The 16,562-nt window shown below is 43.8% G+C and overlaps 1 protein-coding gene across 1 annotated transcript in view; it reads left to right on the forward strand.

The window, feature by feature from the left end:
• The first annotated feature begins 1,262 nt into the window (after positions 1-1,262).
• The window catches only part of TM2D1 (TM2 domain containing 1), a 29,925-nt gene continuing 14,625 nt past the window's right edge, over positions 1,263-16,562 (forward strand). Inside the window, 7 exon segments of the mRNA XM_077450583.1 lie at positions 1,263-1,448; positions 3,063-3,108; positions 3,110-3,137; positions 6,232-6,323; positions 6,325-6,341; positions 8,966-9,057; positions 12,945-13,018. Of these exon segments, the coding sequence (XP_077306709.1) occupies positions 1,321-1,448; positions 3,063-3,108; positions 3,110-3,137; positions 6,232-6,323; positions 6,325-6,341; positions 8,966-9,057; positions 12,945-13,018 (477 nt within the window). The 5' untranslated portion in view covers positions 1,263-1,320.

Raw genomic sequence — 16,562 nt, forward strand, 5'->3', positions numbered from 1 at the left:
ACTTACTTTTCTAATGAAACCAAAAACAAACAATGAAGCCCCCTGGAAGGTTTCCTCACAAACGCTCTCTATATATATATATATATATATATATATATATATATATATATATATATATATATATATATATATATATATATATATATATATATATATATACATTATACATGTTTAACCGCTTCCCAACTGCTGCATGCTGATGTACGTATGTATGTATATATATATATATATATATATATATATATGTATGTATGTATGTATGTATATATATATATATATATATATATATATATATATATATATATTGGTATATATATATAAAATATATTTTATACATGTTTAACCGCTTCCCGACTGCCGCATGCTGATGTACGTCGGCAGATAGCACGTGTGCGCGAAAGGGTGTACCCGTACGTCCCTTCGTAATCCCGGGCTAGCGGGCACGGGCTACTTACTGCCGGGTCCCGCAGGGTCGATGTCCGCCGGTGGCCCACGATCGCGACGAGGAGAGGCAGAACAGGGAAATTCCCATGTAAACAAGGCATTTCCCCGTTCTGTTTTGTGACATGACAGGAATCTACTGCTCCCTGTGATCGGGAACATCGATCTCTGTCATGTCAGGGGTAGCCAATAGCCCCTCCACAGTTAGAACACACCGAGGGAACACATTTAACGCCCCCCAAGTGTTTAACCCCTTCCCTGCCAGTGACATTTATACAGTAAACAGTGGTCCCAAAATGGTGTCAAAAGTGTCCGATGTGTCCGCCGCAATGTCGCAGTCCCGATAAAAAAAATCGCAGATCACTTTTATTTTTTACCAAAAACGTGTAGAAGAATACATATCGGCCTAAACTGAGGAAGAAATTTGTTATTTTAGATATTTCTTGGGGATATTTATTATAGCAAAAAGGTTTTTTTTCAAAATTGTCACTCTTTTTTGTTCATAGCACAAAAAAATCAAAAAAAAAATCGCAGAGGTGATCAAATACCACCAAAAGGAAGCTCTATTTGTGGGAAAACTGTCGTTTGGGTGCAGCACCGTACCACCACATTCGTCAGTTTAAGCGACGCAGTGCCGAATCGCAAAAATAAATAAATAAAAAATGCTCTGGTCATTAAGGGGGGGTAAAATCTTCTAAATTAAATTTACCCTCATAGCTTGCTACACACAACATGGCGGACGGTAGGCGCGTCATACGGCTATTGTGCCCCTCCCAAGATGGTGGCCAGCGACCTGAGACGGCGGGGCGGAGCCAACGTTTGGCCGCGTCACGTGACTGGTTACGCAGCAGCCTGCCCGCTTGTTGTGCCACCGGCAAGATGGCGGCGCCCAGGGGTGGTCTGCTGCTTCTGCTGGTCGCCGGGTTCTCGGTGTTGTGGTGGTCGCATCTGGCCTGTGTGTCTGCGGAGGATGGAAGCTTCAAGTGCGAGGAGCTGCGGCTGGGACAATATCCTGAGAGGAGGATTTGAGGGGTGGAGGAGGGGGGGGTCAGTCTGAACTTGGGGCACTACATAGCCCAGCAATGGGCTGCCAGGGGAGCCAAAGGACTGAGGCTTAAGTAAGGGGGGGGGGGGGGGTGGAACTACAGGAACTAGCAATACTATGGGGGAGGAATCCCCTCTATAGAGGCCCTGTCACCAGACCAGACCTAGCATTAGATGTAGAATGGGAGGACACACTTTATTTGGGTAAAGTGGATTTGGTTTAGAACCCCTGTCAGTATTTATTGCTGTCTGTGCCTCCCCCTCTATATTCTGTTATTGCTGAGAAGATCCCACATTCTGAGTTGTCACCAGAACAGGAGTAGAGAGGAAATCTTCCAATGGGGACAATCCAGGGATTTCCTCTCACTTCCTGTTTGGCCTCTGGGACCGGAAGTGAGGGGATATCTCTGCAATGGGGACACAGGTGGGGGGTGGTTGTTCTGCTGGTCAGCAGTGAATAAGGATGAGTTCGGGTGTGTTCGCAAGCCCGCCAGGAAGTCGGCACGTGCGCTGTGTGAACACGCCCAAGCTCATCCTTAAAAGAGGGATTCCACCTACAAAAAAAATTATTAAAAGCCAGCAGCAAATACAAATACTGCAGCTACTGACTTTTAATAAATGGACACTTACCTTTCCTGGAGTCCGGCGATCTCGGCATCCGAGGCCGAGCATTCGCTGGGTTCTCGGCTGCTGCCGCTGCCGCCATTCTGATTGAGGGAGTCAGGAAGTGAAGCGTTATGGCTTTGGTTCCCTACTGCGTATGCGCAAGGTGAGCTGCGCGTCGTAAGTGGTTCCCGCTATCTCCACGGGACCCATGTGTTTCCGGGGAGATAGCGGGGGGGGAAGGGGCGTGACTCCCGAAAGTATAATACAGGTATCTGCACCCCCTGAAAGGTGCCAATTGTGGCACCGGAGGGGGGGGGGAATCCGATGAGTGTAAGTTCCACTTTTGGGTGCAACTCCGCTTTAATCGTGAATGTACTGGATAGATGTCTGCTGGTCAATCGTGAATGTGGGGGGGGGGGGGGGGGGGGGGCGGTTGGTCAATCGTGAATGTGGGGGGGGGGGGGGGGCGGTTGGTCAATCGTGAATGTGGGGGGGGGGGGGTCTGCTGGTCAATCCGGAATGTAGGGGGGGGGACTTTGTTACTGTTTACATAAATTTCTAAAACTTTTTTTTTTTTTTTTTTTTTTTTTTTCAGCCCTAGAATTATTGTAAAATATGACGTGGCGCTCGTATTAAAACATTTGGGATCCCCCTGCCCAGTATTTAACCCTTGCATGGTGAGGAAGGCCCCACGGCAAGGGTATTTTTTAAACAAAAATACCAAAGTTCTGCTTTAATCATATATATTTTGTAATTATATAATGTGTTATTTTTTTTTTTCGTGTTATTTTTTTTTTTTTTTCAAAAAAAAAAAGACAAAGTCCCCGTGTGACCACGTTGATGTTGGGCAGATCACAGATATCTGTTCCTTTTTTCATGTTGTATTTGTACCTCATACATTCCATTCCGGGGTATAAATTTGTCTCCTGAATATTTAATCCGAATGGCTCGCTTTTCCTTAATCCTTGAACATATATGTGCCTGGACCCAAAAATCAACCCGATAACGCAGGAACCGTTTTAAATGTGCCAACTTAACGGCTTTTGGTAAGTGGTGACATTTCTAAGTAATATTTCTGCTGATGATCTAGTAGTCTTGTTTCTTTCTTGACAAATCTGGGATACCCAAGTTGCCAACGTATATTTGTTTTTTTTTTGTTTTTTTCTTTGTCTCACACATAAATAGTTTTGTATCATTTTAGTTTGTGGTGTGAAGAGATCCTCAGAGTCCTTTCATACACAGTGGACTCCGCCTGCGATCCGCTTGCTCAGCCGCCAGGAATGTCCGCCGATTTCCCCCCCCCCCCGCTCAGGAGGCGAATGACGGGTCCGTGTCCCACTCTGTGAAAGCCCGCTCTCCTCATTGGGCGGTCGGATGTAAACGGTCCGCCCAATGAGGACTGCCCTCCGATCCAGATTGGATGTAGGCGGGAGTAAACGGACACGTGTCCTTTTTCTTGCACCCGCCACTCCACAGAGTGGAATAGAGGTTTCTGATCGGGTCCACCTGGGGGAAAAAAAAAAACAGACACGTGGACCCCGGTCGCAGCATTTGGTGTGAAAGGGGCCTAACTCCAAGAAAACAGAAGTGCGCTAATCTCAGCCACACAAGGATTTTGCCCCGTGGGTAGAAAAGTCCAGACTGAGACATTTTTGCATCTTGTAGCAGTCAGACGGCACTTCTCCAAACTCCTTACTACTCCCCACCTGCACTTGGAGCTAAAGCCACCACCTTCTGCTGTCATAATACAATAGCACTGCAGGAGGGATCAAGTGATTTTTATTTATTTATTTTTTTACCGAAAATTGGAACACCCCTAGTGGTGGACTTTTAAGGCACGTACAGTCAATATCATGTTTTTAAGATACAAAAGAGTTTTTTTTATTGAAAAAATTAAGAAAATGCATAAAAAAAAAATGCATAAATACGCTGATAGTCTGTATATACACTGATTACTTGAAATAACCTACGCGTTTTGGAGAGACTGAATCTCCTCCTTTAGGGGTATGTATATGTGTAAAATATGGTATATTCAGAACAGTGTGTTGAATAGACATTCCATAAGGCTTGTAATTAAAAACATGACAGAGAACCAGGGTGGATGTTGCCGATGGTTATTTTTCCCTTTCGAAGCCTTCTAGTGTGGTCGCCCCGGCAGGAATCGGTCCATCTCTTACACTTACCCCTGAAGGAGATTCAGTCTCTCCGAAACGCATAGGGTATTTCAAGTAATCAGTGTATATACAGACTATCGGTGTAATTATGCATTCCTTGTTTTATGTATTTTCTTAATTTTTTTTCAATAAAAAAAAACTCTTTTGTATCTTAAAAACCTGATATTGACTGTACGTGCCTTAAAAGTCCACCACTAGGGGTGTTCCAATTTTCAGTCTATAATTTTGGATGTGGCACACAAATTTTGTAAAATTATTGCCTCCTATATATATATATATATATATATATATATATATATATATATATATATATATATATATATATATATATATATATATATATATATATATATATTATATTTTTTTTTTTTCCCGTGGTTGAGGGAAAGAAAATTGCATAATCTATGGCCTGCCTCTCTCCTATGATTGGACTGTCCCGGAACCCTTTCATCCTGCACAGGTGAGAACCCCTTACTATGCCAACTGCAACTAAACCACCCCTCTCTTAAAGGGACCACAAGCCAAATCTGGGCAAAACATAGCACCTTGTCCAGGACTCATCCTCGATGTCCTGTACACTGGTTATACACAAGTTTACAGGGGTCCCAAACTGGCTGCCCTCCAGCTGTTGCAAAACTACAGGTCCCACGAGGCATTGCAAGGCTGACAGTTACAAGCATGACTCCCACAGGCAGAGGCAATGATGTGACTTGTAGTTTCGGAAAAACTAGAGAGCCGCAAGTTGGAGACCCCTGCGACTAGTAGATTTTCTTTTGTCAGAGGGTAACTCCATAGAGCCCTACAGGTGCAGCAGCTGATTAATAATTACAGAACCACTCCCGTTAGATTCAGCCTGGGCTCACACTGCTGCTGTTCAGACACCACATGTAAGTCACGCAGCAATCTCAGCACATTCCTGTGCAAATTACAAAATTACATGCGGTATCTCTGGGGTGCGATTTGAGCCATGGATTTGTATGGTTCATATTGCCCATTCCCACCCCCCCCCCCCTTCTTTTTTTTTTTGTCCGCACCATAATTGTATCACATAGGAGTGTGAACACCCATGCGACAAAAAAAAAGAAAGAGGTCCTGCACCAGTTTGCTGCGAATGGGGTGCGATCCCAATTCTGAAAATTGCGCTGCGTTTTGCAAACCTATTGTGGGGTGTCGTTAAATTAACATAACCCCGTAATCGGTTTGTATGGACAGAATGCAATTTAGATGCGGTGCCAAATCCGCAGCACTTCGCTGTGAATTTGCACTGCATCTAGTATGAACCTAGGCTCGCTGTGCCCATATACACAAACGGCTATTTCTCCAGCATAACAAAAGGTAGGAATCTGCAACAAAGTTGCTTGTTTTTTTAAAGTGCTTGTAAAATTCTCATTTAAAAAAATATAAAATAACAAACATGTTATAGTTACCTCCTATGTGTAGTGGATTTGCACAGAGCAGCCCTGATCCTCCTCTTCTAGGGTCCCACTTCTGTGCTTCTGGCCCCTCCCTCCTGTTGAGTGCCCACACAGCAAGCGGCTTGCTATGGGGGCACCCAAGCTGCAGCTTCATGGTGTCCATTCAGACACGGATATGCCATTCGTCTCTCGCGCTCGCTCTCTCTCTCGCTAGTGCTCTCGCCCCTGATTAGCTAACTGACTTTGACAGCCATGGGAGGCAGTAGTGCCGCTGCTGTGTCTCAGCCAATCAGGAGGAGAGTTCCGGACAGCCGAGGGGCTCGTGGACATCGCAGGATAGAGATGGGGCTCAGGTAAGTTATTAGGGGGTGCAGAGGTGGCGGCAGCACACACGTTTTTTGTCCCAATGCAATGTACATAGATCCCCCAGAGTTTTTTTTTTTCAACTTAAGTGGAGTTACTCTTTAAGTCTGGGAGTAAATGTTGGTCATGCCTATAAAAATCCTCTAATAAAGGTATTCATCCCTCACCGATATTCTTATCTTCTGCAGCTCCATGTTATCCGGCACCGAATATTTCCTGTAAAGATCATGAGGGGAATGTGACAACCTTCTCTGGTAAAGAAGTTGGCTTCTTCCGGCCGTTTCCCCTGCCGCAATGTGTGAGTACAGTTGTGTTCATATGACTGAGGGTCGGATCACGCGGCTTGGGGAAAGTCGCTTTGCTTGCACATTCCCTGCACCACTTTCAGACTCGCTTTCAATCTGTATGCAGGTGCCCCGTGTAAATGGAGATCACAAACGCAGTGCGTATGCGCGGGCACCAAATCACATGTTACTGCAGTACCATGCGGTTTGGCACAATGTGTTTTTAAAAGTAGTGCAAGCACTACATTTTACAAGGTCCATTGCCTTTTGCAGCCCATTCAAATGAATGGGCTGTCAAAAAACATTGCACGGGAATGCCTGCATTCTTGTGCGATCCTGGTGTGAACTGACCGTCAGGTGAATTGTGTTTTACCTTATCAACCAATTAGATTCTAGCTGTGTTTATTTAAAGAGCAGGTTAGAAAATGAAAGGGAGAAGCTTAGGGGTTGACACAGTTTGTTTTATTCATTATAATTATGACATTTGCTCAAGCCATGTATCAGTGGGGAAGTTTTTGGGGTTATAAAGGCAGATACATTTAGCCCCATGTTCATACTGATGCGATTTCTGATGCGTTTCAGAATGCATAGAATCACACAACAAATGAAATATCCTAAGTTTCTGTGGAGCCCTTTCACATACAGTATATGCAGTGCAGCTGCGATGCGATTTTGAAAACAAGGGGCCCCCCCCCAAATTTGATACCAGACCCTTAGGCTACTTTCACATTGAGGTGCTTTGCAGGCCCTAAAGTGCTAAAAATAGCGCCTGCAAAGCGCCCTGGAAGAGCCACTCAATTCACTCCAATGTGAAAGCCCTGACTGCTTTCACACTGGAGCAATGCGCTTGCAGGATGGTCACCGCTCCTAAAGCGCCCCTTCCCATTGAAAAAAATGGGGCAGCGATGCAAACCCGCCAGCAAAGTGCCGCTGCAGCGGGTGGTTTTTAGCCTTCTTCGGCCTCTAGCAGGGGTTAAAGCCACCCCGCTAGCGGCCGAATAGTGCCGCTAAAACAACGTTTTACCGCCGGCGCCCACTCGCCTCAGTGTGAAAGCTGCCTAAGGTTCTCATCAACATGGGTACAAGGTGCTTTGCCAGGCACAGTATGTGGCATGGTAGGAGGAGGGTGCTCGATCGTCTCCTCCCTTTCCTGGCCTGCATGCTCAGATAACGGTCTGGTATGGATTGTGGATGGTGGTGGGGGGGGGGGGGGGGGGGGTTTCCATATTTTTTTTTGGGTTTGTTCCCTTTAAAACCCATACCAGATGGGGAAGGGTCTGGTATAGATCAGCTGGGGACCCCCACGCTGTTGTGTTTTTTTGTTTTGTTTTTTTTAATTTATTTTTATTTTTTTATTACAGTGCTGGCTCTTTTGTTTACTTTCTGCTGTCAGCAATCTTTGTTAGGAAGCTGCAGAGAGACAAAAATTCTAAATGGCAACTGAACCACATCAACTCACAGTTCAACCGCTCCTTGAAATCGCAACGGAAACTGGATGTGCGCCTAGGCTTAAATCCTTTCATTAGTGTGTCCTGATCGGTTACAAACTAATGGTTAACCAGGGAAGGTAAAATTAAAAGCAGATTAACCTCTTGCCGACCAGCCGGCGTCGATATACGGCGGCAGGTTGGCACAGCTGCGCAAACTGCCGTAGGTGTACGTCGGCTGCTTTTAAGAGGTATAGGGAGCACACGCGTGACGCAGGAGCCGATGCACGTGGCTGGCGGCTGTGAAGTCCACCGGCCACCACAAGATTGCTCCATGGAGAGAAAGAATGGGGATCTGTGTATGTAAATGAACAGATCCTCGTTCTGTCAGGGAAGTAGAGGGAGATCTGCTGTTCCTAGTAATCAGGAACCGCGATCTCTCTCTATTGTGTTTTTTTCAAAATTGTAGCTCCTTTTTTGTTTATAAAAAAAAAAAAAAAAAACTGCAGAGGCATTCAAATACCACCAAAAGAGAGCACTATTTGTGGGGAAAAAAAGGACATTTTGTTTTGGTACGTCGCACGGCCACGCAATCGTCAGTTAAAGTGACGCAATGCCGTATCGCAAAAAATGGCCTGGTCATTAAAGCGGGAGTAAACCCCCTGTCGTTTGTTTTTGTTTTTTTTCTCTGACCTGCAAGGAAAGAGGCATAATGAGCTAGTATGCACCGCATACTAGCTCATTATGAAATACTTGCCTTAGAACGAGGCCCCGACATCTTGCACAATACACGCCGAGGGAGCTGACATGTACCCTCGGCGTGTCTTCCGGGTATCGCGGCTCCGGGCGCTGTGAGTGGCCGGAGCCGCGATATCGTCACTCATGCACATGGGAGATTTCTTTCCGGCGTCCTCGAAATTTCAGCTGAGAATCCCCTGTGCGCATACGCCGCTGCAGTCAGCGGCGCATTGCGAGGGGAATATCTCCTAGACCGTACAGGTTTAGGAGATATTTTTTTTTTTACTTACAGGTAAGCCTTATTATAGGCTTACCTGTAGGTAAAAGTTATAAAAAAGACTGTACAACCACTTTAAGGGGTTAAAACCTTTCTGGCAGAAGTGGTTAAACTTCAGCTTGAAATGTAAGGAACTAAAGGACTGTCATGATTTGTGTGCTCTGTATATTCATTGCTCTTGCGTTTTTAATTGCAGAAACGGTTATTCCTACAAAGTAGCAGTGGCCTTGTCCTTGTTTCTTGGATGGCTCGGAGCGGACAGATTCTACCTGGGCTACCCCGCTTTAGGTAAGCCACTTCACTTGATTCCATACTTTTAATGGCATAGAGAGGATATACCAAAGGGCAACCAGATACAGATGTTTAAGGCACCACACAAGAGAGATTATAAGCTAATACATTCCTAGTCATATATTTTATTGCAGTTCTTATAAAAAACGATTTTCATCCTATAGAATACATAAAACATAAAGTCTTTACATTAATTTTGCCAAAGACATTTTTAACATTCAATTCTCATCCCCCTCATCACCGCCTACCCAACAACTTAAAACTCAATCACAATGGACAGAGATCCATTAAAGAAACTTTTAGTTTGAAGGTTTACAGTGGCATAGATTGGCCCCAAGCTGATGTGTTTCACGACTGGTGAACCCTGCTTCCTCAGGAGTGCAGTATAGAAGACTCGCAACTGATATATGTATGAAATGCGTAGTAGCCAGCCAGCCACCACTATGGGTTGCCAATGTGGCATCCACTCCCAAGACAGCCAACGGAGAAAACGGGGCACTAGCACTACCTAATCGAGTGTGCAAGCGAGCCCCCTTCATTAGAGCATGTTGGGTACATCTGTTACTTTGAACGTTCCTCTTGTGCCCCGTACACAGGATCAGAAATTCCGTCAGAAAAAACGTGGGTGGTTTTTCCGACGGAATTCCGCTCAAGCTTGGCTTACATACACACGGTCACACAAGTTCGCTGAACTTTCGACCGTCAAGAACGCAGTCACGTACAACACTACGACGAGCCGAGAAAATTAAGTTCAAGGCTTCTGAGCATGCGTCAAATTGTTTCCGAGCATGCGTAATTTTTTGCGCGTCCGAATTGCATAGAGACGAACGCGTTTTCAGATACAAACTTTTTCCAACCGAAAAATGGAGAACCTGCTCTCAATCGGAATGTTCTGTCTATGGGCCTGTGCTAGTGCCCTCTGTTTGCTCTTTTTGGCTGTCTCATTTGTGCAGATTTTTCTCTTTTTACTTTTGGCTGCAGCTAGGCTTCAACCACAGCTCTGAAAGGTTACCCCCCCCCCCCTTACTTTAACTGACAATTACGCGGTCGTACGAAATTGCACCTAAATAAAATGTATGTCCCCCACCCAACAAATAGAGCTTTCTTTTGGTGTTTTTTTTTTTTTTTTTTTTTTGTGCAAATAAAAGACAATTTTGAAGAAAAAAAAAAAACATAACCTTTTTAACTTTTTTTTACTTTTTGGTGAATGTGTGTCTAAGGAGTGCTTTCTAATTGTGTGTGTGTGTGTGTGTGTGTGTGTGTGTGGTGGGGGGCGGTGTGCATTTACTGTGAGAAGGCAAAGATCTGTGTTCCTGCTTAGCAGAAACACAGGATCACAACCTTCCCTTCTCAAAGAACAGTGATCTTTTGTTTACATAGGCAGATTGCCATTCTTATCTCCGGAGCGATTGCCATACCTGCTGAATGGCTCCCGCTGTGTCCAATCACAGCGTGAGCGGGTTGCCGGTGGCGCTCGTCCCAGACCCAGAAGTGTCGGATCACGTACTAGATACGTGATCTGGCACAGATTGGCCTCCCTGCTGAAGTATATTTGTGTAGGCAAGTGGTCGCCAAACGGTAAAAATTGATGATAATTAAAAAAAAAAAAAACTGCATTTTTTTTTTCCCCCCTGCCATAACTCTCACTGCTTGTCAGTTCCTTTCTGAAGAGTGATTTTAAACATTTATCACTCACTGTACTTTTGTCCACAATATACACCAGCAGTGAATCTTATACATGGGAACTCAGGAATGCTTGAGAGGGCTATCAGAACCTGCAGGTTTAATCAAAGAAATGAGGGTGTGAGAGTGAGGACAGGGTACATGCTTTTGGTTGGGGAGATGCTGCAGAAGACAATCTGAAACTGGGAACATGTTACATGAGGCTGGTAGAGATCAGTGCATCCCCATGATTAGGACCCTTGCTGTAAAGGTCAGTTATAGGTGGGGTCAGTGGCCATTTGTTTGTAATGTTGGTATACTTGTGAAGGGGATGCACTGGACACCATTGCTGCCTTTGTGCTAAGAGATGGGTGTCCTGTACACCCCCTGTGCCTTTATGGAGGGGTGGGCCCCCTCCAGGCTCACCTGCCCTCTGCCTATCCATTATAATCTATGTGCTTCTACTTTTGGAGGCTCTCATAAATTTATAGCGTTATGACTGCAGATAATACCGGGGTGCCATGATGGGGCTCTGCAGCTTATGCAAACTGGCGTGGTCCGAGGGCTACACATCATAGACCAAAGGGATGCATTCGGCCCTCAGGCCACAGGTTGGGCACCGGGGCTGTAGAGGCTTAATAAAGAAACACATTTTGTGTTTACTGACACTTTTTTTTAAATGCCATGGAGATTAACAACTTGCCGGCTGCAATATATTTTTTATATATATTATATTTATAAAAAATATGCATTACAATTTACAAGTGGTTTACCGGGATTATGATTGAAGATATCAGCCATAACCCCGGTTTATAATATATATATTTATTTTATTTTTAGCAGAAAAATAGAGCTCCGGATGTCCCCCTCCCGCCACTCGCTGGTGTTTCTCGGACTTACTATTTCTGCCGGCTCACCCGAGAAATGATCTGATTGTGCAGCTGGCTGGTCACACAGGCAATCAAAGAGTAGATCACTCTGATCCTCTCTTTGGCTTTGGAGGACCAGAGCAACATCATGACATCACTTCCAGTCCTGGGTGAAAGTAAACAAGATTTTTTTTTTTTTTTTTTTTTTAACTTTTTGGGATAAGTTTTACAAAACATAAATGATCAACAGGTGAAAATAAAGGAAGAAAATAAGCCACCACATATAAGAATTGATAAGCTGCAATATAATACAATATAATTAAATAATATATACACACATACACAAGGAATGTTTAAAGCGGTATTAAAAAAAAAAAAAAAAAAAATATATATATATATATATATATATATATCTCTATAATTATAAATTATAATTTTAATACCGCTTTAAACATTCCTTGTAATAGGATTAAAAGTGATCAAAAAAATTTAAAGAACAGTGTATTCTGTAAAGGCATTTAAAATGTTGCCTATGGAGATTTTTAAGTACTGTAGATCGTTGCAATTTTAAAGCGTGCCATATCTATTTTACTTGGCGTTACATCATCTTTAATAGTATATAAAAAAAATGGGGTATATATTGTGTGTGCGTGGTGTTTTTTTATTTTATTTTTATTTTTTTTATTCCTTGGGGTCTCTACTAAAAAGACAATATTAAAACTCGTAAACAAAGTGCCAGAAAAAGCCTTGTACCACCTTCAAGTTGTTATGTCAAATTCGGTTGATCTGGTAAGGAGCAGTGTTTTGTAATGCACAGCAGAACGGTATAATTGCTAGACATGTGCACTGACAAAAAATGTGTTCATTTTTGTTTCATTCGTTTTTTGTTTTTCAGAAATTTGAAAATTCTAAATTTTAAACTTTCAAATTTTGAATTTCCGAATTTTTGGAATTCGAAAATTCAAAAATCCAAATTTGAAAAGAAATTCCAATACCTAATGAATTCATATTTATTATTTCAGATTTTCTGATTTTTGAATTTTCTGATTTTTCATTCTTATTTTTGTATTTTCGAATTTTCGAATTCCCGAAATTTTCCGAACTAACGAATTTGACAAAGTTTGTTAAACGAATTCGGAACTAAACAAATTGCACATGTCTAAAAATTGCTGTCCCACACATCAGTGGAAGAAAATCTTTTTATTATTTTGGTGCCTCCAGTCGTCTAGAGGGGCAGCTGCCTACCATATAGGTGGCCCCATAGTACACTGGTGGGCCGCTTTCAGGAGCTCTGCTGATTCGGATAGATGGATAGGAGAGGATGTCACAGTTTCTGTTTTGCTTTTCATCCAGGAATGCTGAAGTTTTGCACAGTCGGGTTCTGCGGAATTGGCAGCCTAATTGACTTTATCCTCATCGCCATGCAGGTGAGTTGGTTACAAAGCATAAAGTACGTTGTTTTTTTTTCTCTAACACGATATATCACAGAAGGGATTCTGCCTTGTATTGAGCATAAACCACAATACTTTGCTAGCACCTTTGCAAAGTAACGGAAAACTATTCTGCAGCTGTCTAAGCTGAACTCCAGGCACAAAAGCTTTCATTTAAATATTTTCCTCAATAACCACAAAGTTTCTAAATCCACTAAGTGTGCACCCGATGTCTATGTAAACACAGATATTACCTTGTAAAAATAGCAGTCACATCATCACTGTGCTGTACATAGTCTGTGCAGAGGGCAGAGCTGTGGGAGGGGCCCGGAAGGCTGCCCTAAAAAAAAACTACAGGAGGGGGCGGAGACAAAACCAGTCCCCCTGCACAAGAAGAGAGAGCAGAGCTGTGGGAGGGGCCCTGCAGCTCCACCCTCTACAGGCTGCCTGCAGAAAACTACAGGAGGGGGCGGAGACGAGACCAGTCCCCCCTGCACAAGGAGAGAGCAAAGCTGTGGGAGGGCCCAGTAGGCTCCACCCACTACAGGCTGCCTACAGAAAATGACAGGAGGGGGCGGAGACAAGACCAGCCCCCCTGCACAAGGAGAGAGAGCAGCAGTGAGCGTTCTTTATTACAGGAAGTCTCACACTGGATTACCGCACAGATCTGGAAGAAATACACAAAGATCACCAAGATTCCAGAAGAATACACATGATAAATGGATTTAGCCAAGGTCTTGGTCAGTTACTTTTAATATTGCCCATGCGTGCCACTGCTCTATTCATTCCTATGGGTAAGCTGCAGCCCAAGAGACCGATGGAGGCCACCATAGGAGGACTCCTCAAAGAGGAACTGCAGTCTGCTCACACAATTTGTAATAAAAACATCTTTGCCATTCTGAAGCTTCCCTTCAACCACTTTGCATATTATTTTATATATACTGTGATTCTGTACTTGCCAAATATGTTGCAGAAATCTCTCTCCACTGAGTCTGGCTGCATCCATTTTAACTGTGGGCAGCTGAATCTGCAGCCTGTTCACTTCCTGGTTTTACAGAGGCACATCTCCTGCTCTGCAGCTCTCATTGGCCCTCTTATGACTCTCCCTCCCATCCTGGCAAACTCTCACAAGAGTGGGGGAGAGAGAGCTGTGCATGATGTCATAAACCTAGGACAGTGATGGTGAATCTTGGCACTCCAGATGTTTTGGAACTACATTTCCCATGATACTCATGCACTCTGCAGTGTAGTTGAGCATCATGGGAAACGTAGTTCCAAAACATTTTGGGTGCCAATGTTCGCCATCACTGCCCTAGGCTAATGACCAGACAAGAAGCAGGAAGTGGGCTGTATAAGGGATTTACTGGCATAAAAAAAAAAATGTTTTACTATCCGAAGTTACAACAACAAGAAGGGCAGAAGATTTAATAAATGGATTGGAAAGTTGAAAAAAATGACTTTAGGCCCTCTTTAATTTCAATGGCACCCGTTCAAAAGGTGCCTGCACTACTTTGATGCGACTTGATCCAGAAAGTGTAAAGTCAGATTAAAGTTGCGCTGGAAATTGTGCGACTTTGGGGTAGCGCTAGTGTGAATGGAGCCTAACTCCACTTTTGTTGGGGGGGGGGGGGGGTCCCCTCTGGATGATCTCTGTACATTGCTAGGATTATAACAAACTTTGTTGCAGATTCCGACCTTTTTGTTATTCTGAAGAATTCCCTGTGTGTTTGTCTGTGCCCCTGTTCTGAGGGGGTCTAATGGGAGTGGTTTGATAATTATCTGTCAGGTGTGGAGCTGCAGGGCACTAATGAAGAAATCTGCTGGGCTTGCATCCCTTTAAGCCCCATACACACTATCAGATTATCTGCTGAGTTTTTCCTTCAGATTTACCAAAAACATACAATATGAGGACAAACCTTAGGAGTTTCAATGTGTATGCAATCAGGCAGGCCCGTCTACTACATGGTTTTGGTAAATCTGAAGGAAAAACTCAGCAGATAATCTGATAGTGTGTATGGGGCTTTAGACCCCTTTCACCCTGGAGCGGTTTGCAGGTGCTATAGCGTTAAAAAGAGTGCCTGCAAACCGCCCTAAAACAGCGGCTCCATTCACTCCAGTGTGAAAGCCCTCGGGCTTTCACACTGGAGCGGTGCACTGGCCGGCCGTCAGAAAAAGTCCTGCTAGCAGCTTCTTTGGCGCGGTGAATTCACCGCTCCTCCACCGCTGCACCCCATCAAAATCAATGGGGCAGTACTGCGATACCGCCGCCACAATGCCGCTCCGGCAGCGTTTTGCGGGCGGATTTAACCCTTTTTAAAAAACCGCCCCGCTAGTGGGTGAATAGCACTTTCATGGTTCTGATGTTACAGAACCATAAATATATATGTATATATTATATAATTTTTTTATTTTTTTTGTTGCAAAAATAAAAACCCCAAATTCTATACATTTAGTTTGGGTACAGCGTCGCATGACCATGCAATTATCAGTTAACCACTTAAGCCCCGGACGATTTGGCTGGCCAAGGACCAGAGTGTTTTTTTTTTGCGATTCGGCACTGCGTTGATTTAACTGACAATTGCACGGTCGTGCGACGTGGCTCCCAAACAAAATTGAAGTCCTTTTTTTTTTTTTCCACAAATAGAGCTTTCTTTTGGTGGTATTTGATCACCTTTTGCGGTTTTTATTTTTTGCGCTATAAACAAAAAAATAGCGACAAATTTGAAGAAAATGCATAATTTTTTAATTTTTACTGTAATATCCCCCCCCACCCCCCAAAAAAAAATTTTACTTTTTTTTTTCCTCAATTTAGGCCGATGCGTATTCTTCTACATATTTTTGGTTAAAAAAAAAAACGCAATAAGCGTTTGATTGGTCTGCGCAAAAGTTTTAGCGTTTACAAAATAGGGGATCGTTTTATGGCATTTTTATACATTTTTTTTTTTTTTTTATTAGTAATGGAGGCGATCAGCGTTTTTTTATTTTTATTTTTTTATCGTGACTGTGACGTTATGGCAGAAACATCGGACACTTTTGGCATGATTTTGGGACCATTCACATTTATACAGCGATCGTGCAATTAAAAATGCATTGATTTACTGTGTAAATGTGACTGGCGGTGAAGGGGTTAACCACTAGGGGGCGCTGTAAGGGGGTTAAGTGTGTCCTAGGGAGTGATTTTAATTGTGTGTGTGTGTGGGGGGGGGGGGGTTGGTTGTGACACATCACTGATCACAGCTCCCGATTTACAGGAAGCTGTGATCAGTGACACTGTCACCAGGCAGAACGGGGGAAATGCTTGTTTACATTAGCGCATCTACCCGTTCTTCCTCTCCGTGAGACATTCGCGGGTATCCCCGCGCACGTAGAGTCCGCAGGACACGCGATCACACTCGAGAAGCTCCCGGCGTACGTGATTCTGCCTGTACTTCTGCCGCAGTGTATCTGCATGAGGCGGTCGGGAACCGGTTAAAGCAATGCAAAAAAAATGGCCTGGTCATGAAGGGGGTAAAACCTTCCGGAGCTGCAGTGGTTAAGGGTA

Source organism: Lithobates pipiens, unplaced genomic scaffold (assembly GCF_037356315.1).
Source record: "Lithobates pipiens isolate NorthernLeopardFrog02 unplaced genomic scaffold, aLitPip1_a1.2 Scaffold_23, whole genome shotgun sequence".
NCBI lineage: Eukaryota > Metazoa > Chordata > Amphibia > Anura > Ranidae > Lithobates > Lithobates pipiens.